This window comes from Opisthocomus hoazin, chromosome 6 (genome assembly GCF_030867145.1).
Source record: "Opisthocomus hoazin isolate bOpiHoa1 chromosome 6, bOpiHoa1.hap1, whole genome shotgun sequence".
NCBI classification, from domain to species: Eukaryota; Metazoa; Chordata; class Aves; order Opisthocomiformes; family Opisthocomidae; genus Opisthocomus; species Opisthocomus hoazin.
In genome coordinates this window covers 80,750,239-80,767,943 of record NC_134419.1, presented here as the reverse complement: position 1 = coordinate 80,767,943, position 17,705 = coordinate 80,750,239, and the positions used below count along the sequence as shown (strand labels likewise).

Here is a 17,705-nt window from a genome sequence, read left to right as displayed (position 1 = left end):
TTCTTGCTTTGATGCAAGCCTAATGCTGGAATATGTCCCTAAACATGTTCCAAGAGAAGAGGCAATCAAGTCCATGGCTTGCTTTGGGAATGAGTTTTTTTTAAGTTTCTCAATTAAAAATTACTAAAAAAAGATATACGTTTGCTTTTGCCTGCAAGGGTTTCTGCAATCTGGCAGCTGGCTGCTTCTGTCATTCTGGAAAGACTGAATAATTTGTCTTCCATGTATTTGTTGGTTCTCTGTAGAACAGGAAAATGTTGTCATAATGATATTCAGTATTTTTTTTTTTTCCAAATAACAGAAACAAAAATTTTCCTACACAAAGGCACAGTTAGTATTAGATAAGAGCTCCTTTGAGGAGATTGACAACACGGACTCCGATATCCAAATCGAAGACCCTTTATTAATCAGAAAGCTGCATTTTTTTACCCTTGCAAAGCTGTCCACACGCTCCAACCTAAATGCTTATTGGTTAACGTACATTGTTCATGCGCCTATTCTAAACATTTGTTTGGTTAGCTTAACTGCGCATGATTTCTCTTTTGTTACTATGTCTTGCATTTTACAAGCTTCAGCCTCCTTCCATTGCTCTGGGAGTTCTGCCAAAGTCCTCTGTTGCAACTGATAACTTCCTCATTTTCTTTTGTTCAAAAACTTTCAAGGACATCATGACCTTCGTTGATATAGAATGTTTCCACAGTACTCGGCTCTTTCGGCACATCCACAAGTCCTGTTTACTTCTGCATTTTTCTCTTCTGTTCATTACAGCAACCTGCTTTTGTCCCATTCCTCTACACTCCTTTACAACTCTATACTGTTTACTCAAATGCTGCTGTGACAATTTTGCATTTCCAAACATCATTTTCTTGAATACATTGCATACACCTGGACTTCAATCTGAGATGCTTGGTTATTAATATGAAGAATCAGTGCTCACAAGTGCATATGCATAAAAGTTTGGCAACATCTTAGGAGTAATGGTATCAAGAGCATTATTTTTGCATAATGCACTTAATCCACAGTAAAATGGAGTTTAGGTGTCGTAAAATAGAGGAAATTTAGGTTTTTACATCTAACTTCAATGATTTTTATACGTACTGAGAACTACTAAATCTCAACTATGTTCTGTAACATTTCTTCAGGTGCACCTATGGATTTAGGATTGTGTGTGGTATTACTAGCAGATGCATTATTTATGGAATTGCCTTTGGAAGCTCTGAGTGTCTTCAAAGAGGAAGGAGTAAGTTCTGTATCTAGAGATTTTTCTCTCCAGATTCTCTCCAATCGATTACATCTGACTGCATCAGGTACTATTAGATAAACATTCTTTGCATTCGCATAATGATGCACTGAACAAGATACTTAATATTTAAATAATATGAATGTTTTATTAGGTTGTACTCGAAGACTGCCACATACAATAGGTTTCCAGTATTTTAGATGGAATAGATAGTACAGTAGACTTCAGTAATGTACAGGCTGGTTATAGTTGTAGTGCCAACTAATCTAAAATAACCTCTACATATTAAAGGATTGTGTAAAATGTGGTGGAGTTTAAATTGGCTTGCAAAGTTTCAGTTCATACAAGTATGGTCTTAAACTCTTTAAAGCTGTTTTCAGCTGCACTAAAAAAATGAAATAAGAATTTAGACTTCTGTTAATTTTATTTAATATTAGTGTAAGACTTTGCTCAAAATATGAAACGTAAAAAACTTTTAAATCATTGACCTACTTCCTCTCTGTAAAGCTAAGATTACATTAAGGGCTCAGGTCAATCCAGTAACTCTTGCGCTATGCACGAGCAAAATCGGATCCCACAGGCTTCATGGACTTCTTTCGTTACTGCAGACACTTGCACCCTATATAAACTCTTAAGTGAAATGGGTTTGTTGAGTGAGGTAGTTGGACAGTTGGTAAACTTGTCCATATGGCATCTTAAAATTATTTATTCTAAATTCTTTATTCTAAAAGTCAGTAATAAATGCAGGCACTAAGCAGTTTCTTGTATAAATCAAAGATGCCTTCTGTTACTGAAGTTAAAGATTTGAAGTCATGCAAAGATAAGATTTTGCTCATGCAAAGATAAAAACACATTTTAACTCAATTTAAATTAATGAAACTAGGGGGCCTAAGATAACAAATAGGCTAGGTTTAGAAGAATATCACTCCGTACCATTAAATTATTCTGTTCTGGAGAGGTTCTTGTATTATGTTCCTATCTGTAACATTTAGCGCCTTCGGTATAACCTGTGCTCTGTTTTTCCATTTCGCCCATCCTTTCTAAAGGGAAATAATTGTGAATAATCTGAGATTAGAATATTTTTAGTCTACATAGCCATTCATATACTGTTACAGGTCTGTTAGAAATAGGAGTTTTAGAAAATGTGGGCGTTTTTTTTCCATTTCTGCTTTTCCGTTTTTTAAAGTAAACTTCTTATGGTTGTATAATTTTAGAAGCAGATGAATGAGAAGAAGCATAGTTCATGCAATTACTAACATTACCCATATGAGCAGTAATGCATATCTCAAACTTCCACCAACTTGCAATGCACTCCAGTGAGAACTGGCTGAGATGCGTATTTTGGGTGACAGTCGTATATACAGTGAGAAATTTAAGTCAGTTTTCTGTGCTTTTAAAAAAATCTCTTAAATAAAAAATCAAATTCAAATACGAAAATTTCTTTTTCCTTTTGATCTCTGCATGTCTCTCAGAAGCTTCAGTTATGCCAGTAACATCAACAATGAATAGATATGGCAACAGGCTTAGAAAGTGCTTTGGTAATCACAGTTCAACTCTGTCTTAAATCTGCAATGTAATGAAGCATTTGCATGTCCAAGGGATCACATCTCTTGCTTGTTTTCCACTTTCAAGCCATTATTTTTAGGCAAGAGGGTTTGGGGAATGTCCTTGCCTTGCTGTGTGATGTGAAACTAGTTTTAATTTGTTATTATTACATCATAACAAATATAAGTAGTCCTTCAAGAAAGTTCTATTTTCTAAAACCGCCCATATGTTTAAAAAAACCTGTTCTTTTCAATTCTACAGAGACTCAAGTTAAAACAGATATTGAAATGTCTAAAGAAACAAAACCAAAAGCTCATCAGAAAAAGAACGTCAAAATGGTGAACTTTCCACATTTTTAAGTAAACTAAATAGGACTAGCTCTTCTTTTTGTGTAAAAAATGTTAAAAAACTACAAGTGACTTGCAGAGAAGCTCATTATATATGCTAGAAATCTGAAGTGGAATAAATATTGCATAAGAGTTTTGCTGCTTATTGATTTTGCAATAATAACAGAGTAGTTGTTTCTTTGAAGAACCATACTCTCTGTGTAAGTGTGACATATTTAACAGCTCACCAAGAGAGCTGTTTAAAGTCACTGAAATGCTTCCCCCAACAATATAGTATGTTTTATATAGTGTACGCACAGATTTTTATAAATATATCTGTATACATGCACACACACATGTGTATATATATGTAATGTATGTATATGCATTGTAGATAATGCAGAATAGCTTATGCTTTTAATTTCCATTGACAATTGAGTATCATGTTGCTTTTAGTCCTGCCTTCAAAACTTTGGGACATCTTTTTGTTGTTGTTTGACACAAAGAATGCAATACTGTTAGTATTTGATTGAGACTACTGCATGTAGTAGAATATGTATTCTTTTTAATTGTAGGCACCAATTAGTCGTGATTTACCCTCTAATTGCTTGCCTGTTGGTACTCATGATTTTAAATGTATCCTTTCACAAACTATTAGCTGACTTAAACTTTCTCTTTTGCTGTTTACATTGCATTGTTTACCCTTAATTGTTTATCAGATATTGTGGACCCTTACAATGAAGGAAGAGAGGCAGGTAATATAAAGTAATATTTTGTCTACAACTACCCATAGAATTTAGAAATTTTTGTAACAGAAAATGAAGTCATGACAGCAAAATGTTGACAGAAAAGCTTAGCTTTTTGTCAGAACAGTATTGCTTATCACCTGTGAAATGGTGCATCAGTGAAACAATATAACCAGTTTCAGGTTCAGGAGAGAAGTTAGACTATCTTATTATTTCTTTCATATCACTAAATATTGACCTGGTATCACCAAGAAAATAATTACTTGGGTAATCTTTCTTACTAGGTAATCCAATTAAAAACACATGCTTACTTTCACTAACCTGTTGTAGCATTTTTAATTTTTCAAATATATGCCATTAAGATACAACATCAGTAGTGCAGGGAAGGATATAAGTTGACTGAAAGGATATGATGCTTTGTATGATCTTCTTTATTATACAAGAAATGTGCTTGAAAGCCATGAATGGGCTTGCAACAAACTACTGGGTGGGAATGAACTGGGACAGGAATAATTGGACTCACCACACCTATACAGCATTCTCAGGCTAAAGACTACAAATAAAAGACTGTGTAACACGTAAAGTTTTTGCAGTCCTTTGAAAGGTGAAGGATACTGTGATAGACACAAACAGCCCTATAAGAATATTTGAGAGTGTTGTTATTTCCTTTTGGAATGTATTTATCAAGGCAATAGGCATTTACTGTATTAGAATAGAATAGAATGTTTTCAGTTGAAAGGGACCTACAACAATCATCTAGTCCAACTGCCTGACCACATCAGGGCTGAGCAAAAGCTAAAGCATGTTATTAAGGGCATTGTCCAAATGCCTCTTAAACACTGACAGGCATGGGGCATCGACCACCTCTCCAGGAAGCCTATCTAGTGATTGAACACACTCTCACAAAAAAAATGTTTCCTGATGTCCAGTTGGAACCTCCCCTGGCGCAGCTTTGAACCATTCCCCCACGTCCTGTCCCTGAATCCCAGGTAGAAGAGCTCAGCACCTCCCTCGCCATGTCCCCTCCTCAGGAAGATGCAGAGAGCAATGAGGTCGTCCCTCAGCTTTCTCCTCTCCAAACTAGACAAACCCAGAGTCCTCAGCCACTCCTCAGAGGACGTCTTCCAGCCCTGTCACCAGCTTTGCTGCGCTCCTTTGGACGTATTAATTCAGTCTGCCACAAACACTTTAATAATAGAATTTTACTTCATTTTTTCTCCCCGTGCATGCAATAGTTTAACTGGTTCACATTCATTAACAAATTCAAATGTATATCAAATGCCAAAAATTGATGTAATGGAAGTTTTTAATAGAGATAGTTATGAAATCTAAACACAAAAGAAGCTACTGAACAATCAGTAGCATAATAGAGTATGTCCCCATATGTTTGCAGTTTCTCCTTCACAGCAGATCAAAATAAAACACTGTTTACCGTGTGCTCAGTATCTGGCTCTAGAGTGTATCCGTAATTTACAGCAGTATGAAAATGTAGTCAAAAAAGAGAAAGTGAGTTATTGTTAATTATGCAGTGCCCTGGGAGGGGGTTTGGTCTCTTACTTTCAGAAATCGGGGCTCTGGAAACTCGGTTAATATCTCCATCTACTGAAGTCCTCTCTGAGCCACTGGAACAGAACTGTATGAGCAGTGCTGGTGTTTTCAGCTCTTTACACTTTCCTCAGGGTATCTAGAATTTTTTCTTTGTGCTCTTAAAGTCTGTCTTTTTAACCTGTCTACCAAATAATCCTTGTCATCTATAAAATACACCTTTCAAGTGGGAATTACAAACAATTTTATGCAGAAAATGTCACAATTGCTAGTTTTAAAAGCTAGACTTCGGTTTCAAAAAACTTCAGAACCGACGATGGCCTACAAAAACCTGAGTTGTTATATTGTCATTTTAAAATGCTTGGCATTAAGATTGTCCAATGTCCTTTGTAGCATATTAAGCTCATAATGATGAGATTCTATTGTTACAGAAGCTTTAAGTCCTTCCCAAAAAATAAAGGAAATCCTAGAAAAATACCATGACCTGTTTACACTACAGTGGGAAGGAGTTGTTGGCAACATACGCATTCCAAGGTTTGTAATACTCTATCTGCTGTTGTGTTTTAGCCATGTTTCTTTTTCAAAATTGTGGCTATTCCCAGAGGCTTCAGTCACAAAACAGGGTCACGTTTTCCTGAGCTGGTAAACACATAGCTAACCACTGTGTCTGTTTCAAACATGTATTTAGATTTGTAGACTGAATAGTTTAGGGATCTGAAATACAGTGCCACAAAGTGATTTAGCCAGATCAGTGGCATCAGAGTTGCTGTATATGTAAATAATCCAATTTTGACAAAATATCTACTGTTGCATTCTTTGATGAATATTACAAGTATATGGAAGCATAAATGCAATTTCCGGCTTTGCTCGTGACTGTTTTTAAATCCAAGTACGGAAAACTATAGCATATCCATGCACATAGAGTCAACTGTAAGATTGGAGCAGAGATTTTAGAAGCACAGTAGTGAAGGTGCATCTCTCAGTTCACAATTTCAACATCTGATTGTGAAACTAATACCATTTTATGGAGTTCATCCATAAAAACACTTTGTTCTTTACAGAAGTACTTTACTTTTAAGATCATAGAAATAGAGGGATAAGAGGGATCTCGAGGGGTCAAGCAATGACAAGTCCTGTGAGCGAGGCAACACAGTCGTCATTGGACCTTCCTTTGTAACTGCTAGTTTAATCAAGCCTTTGAAATCTTCTTAAGTAAAATTATTGTGTAGGTACTCCAGTGTTTCTTCATAACAATAGAAATATTGTTACCTGTTATCAAATTGCATAGTTTTTGCTGCCATCTAGGCTGATTATTCGCATCTTTTTTCAAAACCTAATTTCTTCATATCCTGGTGGATGCATACATGAATACTCCTCCCATTGAGTGTTAGGCTAAATACTGTTACTTCAAAGATGTACAATGCATACATCGATTTTTTTTTTTTTTTTTTCGAGTCTGGTATTTATCTAAAAATACACTATACCTCTTGTTTCCTATGAGATGTTACTAAACTAAGTATACCTCTTAATTAAAATAATTAGTAGTAGTAGTTCATAAGAGTTGTTACACTTTTCGTGGAATTCTGCAGTCTTGTTTGTCTCCTTGCTTTGCATGCTGACTTTTCTTATGCATATTTCTGGAGTAAATAACGCTGAAGGTTTGCTATGGATATTTTCTGAAAAATATGATTGTAAAATAACACAAGTAATGTCTTTTCTTTTATTCTTCCTTCCTTTCAGCCAAGCTGAATGGGAGCAGCTGCTGACAAACTGCAGTGCGTTTCTGTTCTATGGAATGGAGAGATTCATGTCTCATATTTTACTCAACAGACTGGTTGCTATGAACATCCCAAGTGAGATAAGCAAACTGGAAAATATTTTTTTCATTATACCACCTTTTGTTCCCAGTTGTGTTTATTTCATACTGTATCATTATCACAGTATTAATGTTAGCAACTAAGGGCTTTTTTCAAGATCCAGGATTTTAATCAGAAAAACTTTGCATTATGTGGATTTTATTCTGTTGCATAGCTTTCTTGTTATTCCTCACAAAGAAGTTTAGTCCTTCTCCACTTCCAAATGTTGGAATTTCTAAAGTCCTAAAAACTGAGTCATCATCTGATGGTTTTCCCAGTAACTCCTGTCCCTTTCTATGGCATTTGGCTTTTGGTAACAAAATATTTTTTATTGTTAAGAACAACCTCTGCAGTACCACTTCTCCAAAATTCCTCAGTCTTCACTCAAGCAAAGCAGAATTGTCTGTCAAAACTGGGTTAATGATGAATGATTACTCTGGTATTATGGAGCATTTGTAGACTCTGAGAAGGTTTGAGGGTTTTTTTCTATGCTTCTTCACAACTAAGTAGTCTTTCTGGTGTTGTAGCATAAGGACTGTTTTTTTGGATTCACAGTCTTCCTTTCTCCTGTTCCCCTTGCACATCTGGAAGAAGCTCAGCTTTGGAGTTGTGCTGAATTTGTCGGAGTAGCTGAATTGCTGGCTTCCATCTGTATTGTTTTGAGATGTAAAACTGAGGACAGTACACATCAGGTTGTTAAGCCCTGCAAGTAACAGGAAGTTCTTCAGGAAGCATTGATTTTCAAAGTGATTTAAACGTGTATATAAATATTACTGGAAATCAAGAAAATATGTTTTCCTGTATGTATTGCTCGCTCTTGAAAATGAGGTTTCAGATGTCTGTAGGGCAGATATTTAGAGGTCTGGCAACTTCTGGAAAGTTCCCGAGTGCCTTGTTAACCCTCACCCTGTGTTCTGCTCTTAAAATATGTCAGGATTATTTCTCCAGTGCATCTTATTTCCTTTGATGGAGAATAAACTAATTTCAAATGTATTCATTTTAGTCCTCAAAGGATTGTTCTATTTTCTGAACACCTACACAGCTTTTAGCTGGTAAAATTACTGTTGTTTTGCAGATTGAATTTGAATCTATTGTAGAACCAATCTTCATGTTAAAAGTACTTTTATTAATAACTATGAGCTGTGTCTGAGGTTTCTGAGGGCTCTAACCTGGACCAAATATTATTAAATATTGTTGCTGGTCATTTTCATGATGAAATACAAAGTATCATTGCTGAATCTGGGAATGAGACCAGGCTGAGAAAGAGAATGAGGTGGTTCAGCAACTCCTGAAATGCAGGATTAGAATGCAAATTAACCTTGCTTTATGGGGATAATTAGCAGGGAGTCATTCAGGAAAGGTTAGAGGGAGGTGTTACGCTTAAGCAGAAATAATCAGTTACACATTAGTAAGTGAGGGAATGATTGCTTAATGGGCATCTACAGAATAGAGTCAAGAGGTGGATCACAAATTAAGCAACATCATCTTGCTAGGAGAAAAAAACCCTAAGCTCTGTATAGGGGTAACTATACAGGAGCATCATTTGCAAGATACATGAAATAATTCCCCACCCTACTTAGTTTTGCAAAGGTCTCAGCTGGAGAAGAATATTGACCTTATTGAACTTATTGAATAAGTTACTGATTGAGAATATCAAGAGCGGTCAGAAGGCTACACTACAGATGTGTGCATAGTTTTATTAGGAAATATGTATGGGCATTCATACATCTATATGCATGTAAGACATACTTTAGGAGGAAAGATTGACAGATGGAGGGGAGACATGATAATATTTCTCAAGTATGTCAAAGGCTTTCCAATCAGAAAAGTAATTTACTTCTCATCTGCTTGGGTCAGGAGAATAAGTAACAGGTGGAAGCCGCAGCAAACCAAACAGTAGGAAAAGCTTTTTAAATCTGAGAGTGTTCTAAGTTATTTCACTGGGGGCACTTAAGGAGAGTAAGGAATGTTTGAGATGTAACTTGGTCCTAACTTGTGGGGAGGAACTGCGATAGATAACATTTCCATAACTCCATCTTACAAGAGTTTATAACTATAGAATTGAGTCATATAGGTCATTAGTCTGTAATAAGATGGTATGTGGACTTCATTATTAGTTATACTAAGGTGGCACAGGAAACAAACCTGCAAAACACTGTGGAAAACTGTAGCAAAGGTAGTCAAATGATGTTAGGATGACTTTATTAGCATTCTTTTGCTTAATACTTGACAGTTTTGGCTGAAATGTATAAATTTAATATTAGTTGTTTAGACTGTGTTCAAGAAAGTAACTTAAGAAAGACACAATTTGCTTATATTTATTATGTTGGGCATTATTATTAGGGCAAATACCATTGCTATAACATTTTTTTTTCCAGAATGCCATTTGATGATACTTCTAGATCTGGTGCGATCAAAGCAAAGTTTTCAAAGAATTGCAAGCTCTGATATCCACAAAAGGTAGGATAAAGTTTATTTTGGTGAAGTCCAGAACAGGGCAGAGGATTTTTATTTCAAAACAAAATTAAAATTTTGAGTTATAAATATTCTCATTCTGCATCTAGAAGGGCTCATATCTACGCCTAAGGGAGAAGTTAGCTTCCTTATCTTGTAGCTTTGTTCTTTAAATAGGGCTAAATAGAATGAAAGCTGTATTACAAGGCAATGGTCAAGAAAATATGACACAGAAATGTTGCTACATTACACATACCTCCCAATCTGAGTTCATGATTCTCAGAATATTCTAACTAAACATATAAAACTTCCCTTTAACAGATAAGCTGTTAAGAGTCTGTCTAAGGTATGTTCAAACTGTTCATACACTGAACAGTTTAACAATCAGCCAGTTTTTTTTTTTTTAAATAAATTATTGTGGCAAGTTACATTTTAAATGACCTGTTCAGAATCTTTAATTTTATTAATTAGAGCTTTTTTAGCCTTGCTTATAAATTGACAGGTGGCAGGGTTTCTATACTTTTATTGTATGTCCATTATGAATTCTTGGCAAATGGCACCCAGCAAATAACTTTTAAGTTATTAAAGGCAAGAAGAATAGTTTTAGTGTCCTAATCTTATTCATGAGTTATTTAGTTGAGGCTGAATTTTCAAATAACCCAATTATACTCTCAAGGGACAAGAGGCCTTGCAGAGGGATCTAGATAGATTGGAGCTTTGGGCAGTCATTAATGGCAGGAAGTTTAACAAGTGCCAGATTCTGCATCAGGGACAGCGTAACGCTGGACACAAGCGTAGTTTGAGAGGAGTGGCTGGAGAGCTGCCCTGCAGAAAGGGATCTGGGGTTGTTGGTCGGCAGCAGGCTCAACAGGAGCCAGCAGTGTGCTCAGGCAGCCCAGAGGGCAAACTGCATCCCGGGATGCATCAAACACAGTGTGACCAGCCAGTCGAAAGAGGTCAAAATGAATGTGTCTAAGATAGGTTATATGCACATCTACATATGTAAATATGCAGATCTCTGAGTGTTTAAACAACCTCCTAGGGTTTTTATATTTAATATTGTTTTTGACCTCCCCACAAACAGCGATTTCCTAAATCAAACTAAAATGTGATTCCTTAAACTAGTTTTTCTAACTCTGAACTTTTGAAGTCTCACTTTAATAGATTGGTGAATTAATCAACAGGACTTACATATTTAAGCCTAAAAGCTTCCAGAAGGTTTAGAATAACATTCAGTTAAAACCAAGTCACATAACTTCATAGACTATTACACAGCATCTCCCCAAAAGATTACAGAAAACTTTAGCTATCATCTTCATATAAAGTTACCATGAAAAGCAGATGCTAATCAAAACAAAATTCAGCCTTTAGTTTACTGCAGTTCCAACCCTAGAAAATATCATTCCCCTCCCATCAATAAAACAAGAATACCAAAGATATTTATTTAAATATTCAGGAGTAAACAAATATAATCCCTCTTTACAAGTGATTTACTTTTAAGCCTCTGAATTACTGCCATGCCTATGACAAAGAGCAAGCTTTCAGTTCCTACAATATTTTATGTTTCCCTTTAGCACCTTAAGCAGAACTAAACAAGTCTTTTCACCTGATTCCTAGCCTTCTGGCTATATTATAAAGGGTATTCTGCAGTATTTTGTAAAAGTTACTGTATTACTGCTCCTTTCAATTTCCTGAGATGCCCAGAACAGTAATATGATAGAGAGTGATCCACATGGTAAAACTGCATCATGAAAAGATATAGAAAGTTATCTAAATTCTTTGTATTAAATTTAAGATGCTGTATGAATAAACACTGATGTGTGAAGTGAAAACACTTGATGCTCAGCATAAAAGAAAATGCAGTTTGACATTCCCTCTCCCCTTCTATTAAAAAACATTGTACATTGAGTTATATTTTTTGATATGTTATGTACATTTTTAGTCTATTGATCTCATACTTCTGATTTTCTTTAGTGGTCTGCGTATTGCTGTAGAGAGACCAACAGAGTCAGCAATGCTTCTAAGCCTTACTGGTGTTCGTTCTGTAATAACCAACCAGTGGTACAGTACCTTGCAAGAGAATGCAGAAAGGCTAGACATTTTGTCTGAGAGTAAGTATTTGTGTTCGTCTTTGTTTGCATGTGTATTATTTCAGACATTTGTATGCGTGCGCTCATGGAGTGTGTGTATCTACTTGTCTCCCATCTCTCTTTGCTCCTCATGAAATTTTGTGTGGTGTTTCCATGGGAGATAAACTGCATGCAGGAGCCGCCATGTGGTTGACAGGTTGATCTTTCAAAACAGAAATCAGTTTTAGTGGGGGGATTGTTTATGGTCATATGGTAAGAATAGAATTTCTATGGTGAGGAGCAGCGCCCTAGGACTTGGCAATCCGTAGTTACATAAACTATGGCAAAAACAAAAGCTGGAGATAACTCACATGTTCAGAGATACAAAACTCAATCTGTAAAGGCATTTTAAATGTGAAGACACCAGGCTGTATGGCTGTTTTCTTGTTTTTCAAAACTTTTAATAAAAACTCACAGAAAATAACATTTCTTTCCAGATTTGTTGAGCATTGGTAGAACAACTGGGCAGGCAGTCCGTATTCTTCAAAAGAGCAAGATTCACAGGGAAAGGGATTCCATTAAAAGTAAGAATTAAAAAGCTTAGTATAAAAGACTGGCAGTGCATATTAACTGGATCCTGGTAGACCTATGGATGGTTCACAGCTCTAAGTGAAATCTTTCAGATGAGCTGTGACAAATTTTTGTGACACTTACAAGAATTGAGAGTGGGAAGACCACTGACATAGTATTATAATTGGAGTAGTTGTATTTTACGTATATAACGTTTGGAGGGAGACTGTCATAGCTGACCAAAAGCTAAAATTTATGCTCCACTGAACTGTTATAGAATGAAGTAGTGTGTCTGAAAAGTCGTATCAGGAGCATGACATGAACAATGTAAATCATATGGATTATAAACTGCAAAAATATAAATTCAACCTGCAGTGATTCAGCTGTCTGCGTTATAAAGGGCACACTATATGTACAAAATTCTGCTTGGCATCTTGTGGGAGAGGGGAGAGGTTTTTTGAGTAAAACAACTTTTTGTATACTGTTTATAAAATTATATTACATAGATATTTTTCATTGTATGGGAATTACCTCTTAAAACAAGGGTAAATAAAATAAATTTTTTTTATAACTCACACTGTCATAGAATTGAAGAGGGAGAGAGATCAGAAACGCTGTGTAGTTTTCTGTTTTTTTTCAGAAAACGCTTCTTGGATGTAGTGGCAGGTATTAATATTATAAAAAGAATGTAAATGTTCCGTCTGAACATGAGGAAGAACTTCTTCCCTCTGAGGGTGACGGAGCACTGGAACAGGCTGCCCAGGGAGGTTGTGGAGTCTCCTTCTCTGGAGATATTCAAGACCCGCCTGGACAAGGTCCTCTACAGCCTACTGTAGGTGACCCTGCTTCGGCAGGGGGGTTGGACTAGATGACCCACAGAGGTCCCTTCCAACCCCTACTATTCTGTGATTCTGTGATTCTGTGATTCTGTAAAAGAACCACAAATATTAATCAAAGAGGAGACATGATAAATTACTGCGCGTAGACAATTCTTATATTCAGTTGTATTCAGAAATAATAATGTTTTAAAATATTTTTCTAGTGGAAACGGATTCTCACAGTTCTTCTAGAGACAAAGCAGAAGAACAGACCATTCACACTTCCTCAAATCTTCCTGCAATTCATCCATCGTTTTTTAATTGTGTGCTATATGGTTTACCCAACGTAATTATTACATAATTTGTGTCAGACTTTTCATACTAGGAATACCACTGCACTGTGCATAGGGCACACTTTGCATGTAAAGGTGTGGCAGATACTTATTTCTATATGGCCTAAGGAGAGGTGAGCTTAAGAAAATGTACGTTTTGCTGATAGGCTGATTTCTTTTTCAGATGTAAACAGTTTGATATTAGAATAAGGGTCAGGAAAATATCTAAGAACATTTAGTTTAGAAATTTCAGTTAGTACTCTAAGGTTTTCTGAACTCTTAAAAGAATTTGGTGAGTACCAACACATCTTAAAGGAAATTAGGCTAGTATTTTTGGGCATTGATGCATGAGTGAAATTGGAATGTATCATAGTCATTACTTCCATTTGGAAAAACTTTTGCTTGATTTATTTTGTTTTTACATAGAAGATCTGTCAGCGCCATAGAGGAAAAATTTGCCAAGACATCTGAGCGAATTGATTTTTAACTTTTTAATTAATTGGAAAACAAGGTAGTATTAAATAAAATGTTTAATAAGTTTTGCTTTCTTTGTTTCTCTATAGTTTCCCTGAATAACATATGAAGATATATTAAAGTATTCCAAAATCCCAAATAAGATGATTACATGTGTTGATTTTCTAACATGCTGTTTTAATCAGCAATGCATTTTTAAAATACATAGTTTAAAACTTTATTTATGGTGATAGCAGTAGAAATAAATGTAAAATAATATAGCACTTAAGGAAAATACAAAACTTTGATCATTATTGCAACTAAAACCATTTTAAGAGTCTCTTTTTGTTTTCCAATAAAATGGTGATGTCTGTATCCCATGACACATTTTTTTGTGTTCCTGATAAAGCATTAAAATGGAGCTGGAAAGATACTGTTCTTGTCTACCTGCTGTGCTATAGTTAGTTAGAACTTGATAAAAGTTATGGGCTATGTGGGCCATAATTACAAAATCATGACATGCAAAACGCTCTTTTTATGCACACAATGGAATATAAATTTGTGCTTCCTTCCCCCTTACTCTCACAATTTAATTAGATGACCTTACATGAACTGCAGCTGCTCTGTCAAACTGTGTTTTTTATTCCCTTTGTATGTAATTTTCTTCTTTATTTAGACATAGGACATATGTTTTTTATGCCATGTATGTGGACATTCAGTAACAATGCAAATTAAGCAAAGAAGATATTATAGACTGTACTTAAGTTATCTTGCCTGAAAATTAAGGATTTGGTGTAGGATATTTTCAAGTCCCTGAACTTGCCATGTTTCACTAGATATTGGTGGGAGTCCCTTCCCCCAAGTTCTCCCATTTGATTATTTATTTATTTATTTTTAGGTCTTACAAAATGCCTTTTCGTTGCATCACTATTTTGCAACTGCTTTTTAAAAATCCCGTGCATGGTATTTGGGAAACTGAAGTATTTCTGAGTTTGAAGGAGCAATTTCTTTTGAATAAGGCATATGTCCACATTTGTTGTTCAGTGTAGCAAATATCCACTAGATTGTTAATTTCTTTAATTATTTCCTAGATTAATTTCTCCATCATTCTCCACCACATTCATTGCTATGAGATTGTATTCCTCTGCTGTTGGTGGCATGTTTTACCTGGAATGGCATCTTTCTAGTGCTGTCTCTTTTTCTGTGACATAAAAGGCTTAGAAAAAAAAGTGTATTCAATGGGAATCATGAAGCCTTGTCTGCCTTGCTGCATGACAGTTTTCGTGAATTTTGTGAATTTCTTTAACTCTCTGGAAATGAGAAATTTCATAAATGGAAAAGTCCAGAAGAGTTTCAATGCTTCAGAAATGACAGTGATGTTCTTTGAGAATAATCCAGTATAAAAATTGCAAGATTGCAAAGGTTAGAAAAAGCATTGACATTCAGGTACAATGGGCTTATTCAATAGTTTACTACTGTGGTTTTATTTATGAAGCTGATGGAAATAACTTAATCTACCAAAATATTTGTCTCCAAAAATATTCCCATTTGTATTTGATACTTTAGCCCTAGCTACATTGCAACAGCCTCTGTCAGAAAGATGAATGAGTATGACCAAAAATTTCTTTACAGTCTGACACACTACTTTATCAGAAAACATTGATAAGGAGTAATGGCCCTATCCAGGAAACTTCAGACCTGTAAGCTTTACTTGTTGAGAGTAAGATATTGGAAATACTAATCAGAGAAACTGTGGCAGAATACCTACAAATGGGCGATGTATGCTGGGTAAGTACAGTAAAAGTGGATGATATGCATAATTACATAATATATCTGATTGGCATTTCTGAGGCATTAAAAAATAATTCATAGAATCATAAAAGTTGGAACAGACATCTAAGATCATCAAGTCCAACTGTCAACCCAATATCAACATGCCTGCTAAACCATGTCCTGAAGTGCCACGTCTACACGACTTTTAAATACCTCCAGGGTTGGGGACTCCAGCACTTCCTTGGGCAGCCTGTTCCAATGTTTAACCACTGTCTCAGTGAAGAAGTTTTTCGTAATATCCGATCTAAACCTCCCCTGGTGCACCTTGAGGCCATTGCCTCTTGTCCTGTCACTTGTTACTAGGGAGAAGAGACCAACACCTGCGTCACTACAACCTCCTGATGCCGTGAAAAGCCGGAGCTGAAGACTCAATAGTCAGAGGGCTATTAAGCAGGTATTCTTTAATGCGGCACTGGGCACACGGGGGATCTCTCCTCCGAACGTGCGCACCAAACACCCTGTCATTTCAGGTTAAATACAATCACAATATACATATTCATTATATTTCCGATAAATGTTTAGCATATTCATGACTTTTCCAAGAACAGATTAGCATATGTTAATATCTTTCACGCATGTCTGTTAGTGTCCTCGGGTGGTCTTTGGGGATCTCAAGATGAAGACTTATACTCCTCATCACAGTGTCCGCTGGTTGACCTTTGTTTCTGCGCAGACTCAGTTCTAAGATTACGTATACCATGTCCTTCCAGGTGGTTTTGCTCCAGTCTTGTTGCCCTCTTGGTGCCTCTTTATCTCTGTAGCTTGGTACATCTGCCCTCCCAAGGCTGAGCTGTCTGGGGTAGAATTATTTAGGAGCCTCTCTATCTTAGAGCTTTCCTGCCTTCTCAAAACAGCAAGTCGAGTTTGTCTAAGTAGTGTTATTGAGGAGCCTCTTTATCTTAAAGCTTTCTTGTCTTCTCAGAACAGCAAGGATCTAGTTTAGTTTAATTACAATCACTCTGGTAAGTGGAAATTTTACATTTACAGGTATCACTCCCTTCAAGTAGTTGTAGAGAGCAATAAGGTCTCCCCTCAGCCTCCTCTTCTCCAGACTGAACAGCCCCAGGTCCCTCAGCCGCTCCTTGTAAGACTTGTTCTCCAGACCCTTCACCAGCTTTATTGCCCTTCTCTGGACATGCTCCAGCACTTCAATGTCCTTCTTGTACTGGGGGGCCCAAAACTGAACACAGTGTTCAAGGTGCGGCCTCGCCTGTGCCGAGTACAGGGGGATGATCACTTCCCTGCTCCTGCTGGGGCTGACTTACTCTTGCTGAAATGACTTAGGGCCATGAAGTGTAGTCATAACCACATTGCTTGGGGTATTAGGAGAGTATTCCCTGTATTACTGTGCTAAATACCAGTCAGTAAAATCATTAATAGTAGTAGGACTACATAAGTAGATGATAAACTGTGTGTTAGGTGACAGTGGATATGCATTCAGTGACATAAGAAGACATCTAGTTCATTCCTTCAGTAATTAATACCGGAAATAATATCTTCTTTTCCATTATATGTTTGTAGCAATGTGCAGTGACATGATTGTACAAAAGTAGAGAGTCACTTCAGGAAAAGATATATAGTAGAATTTGGAATTATTTCAAAAGAAAAAGGGCATAGATAAATTAACATCTTTTATATTTCTTTTAAATTTACAATGGCAATTTAACGAAGGAGAAGAACCTGCCTCATACAAAGGAAGGATTCATCAGCTCAGCTGATACAATTTTAGAGTTCAGAATGCTTATCTGTTAAAGACTAAATATGAATGGAACTGAGCAAAGAAAGGCTGAGAAGGAACGCTGTAGAAAATTTCTGTTTCAGAACCTAATTTGAGTAAGCGACTAAAAGCTTAAAATTTTCTGATATTCTTCAGGTTGTGATTGAAAGTTTAGGCAGAAGGACCCCTCTGTGAGGACAA

The 17,705-nt window shown here is 36.2% G+C and overlaps 2 protein-coding genes across 2 annotated transcripts in view; one reads left to right on the top strand and one right to left on the bottom strand.

Moving 5' to 3' along the window:
* CFAP46 (cilia and flagella associated protein 46) overlaps positions 1–13,967 on the top strand; it is an 87,125-nt gene extending 73,158 nt beyond the window's left edge. The window contains exons 50-59 of the mRNA XM_075424007.1: positions 1,143–1,307; positions 3,047–3,123; positions 3,687–3,747; positions 3,831–3,866; positions 5,834–5,936; positions 7,143–7,255; positions 9,637–9,718; positions 11,687–11,823; positions 12,279–12,365; positions 13,394–13,967. Coding sequence (XP_075280122.1) covers positions 1,143–1,307; positions 3,047–3,123; positions 3,687–3,747; positions 3,831–3,866; positions 5,834–5,936; positions 7,143–7,255; positions 9,637–9,718; positions 11,687–11,823; positions 12,279–12,365; positions 13,394–13,530 — 998 coding nt within the window. The 3' untranslated portion in view covers positions 13,531–13,967. The remainder of the gene's footprint in view (positions 1–1,142; positions 1,308–3,046; positions 3,124–3,686; positions 3,748–3,830; positions 3,867–5,833; positions 5,937–7,142; positions 7,256–9,636; positions 9,719–11,686; positions 11,824–12,278; positions 12,366–13,393) is intronic.
* The window catches only part of LOC104326836 (opsin-VA), a 66,809-nt gene that overhangs the window by 22,614 nt on the left and 26,490 nt on the right, over positions 1–17,705 (bottom strand). The window lies entirely within an intron of this gene.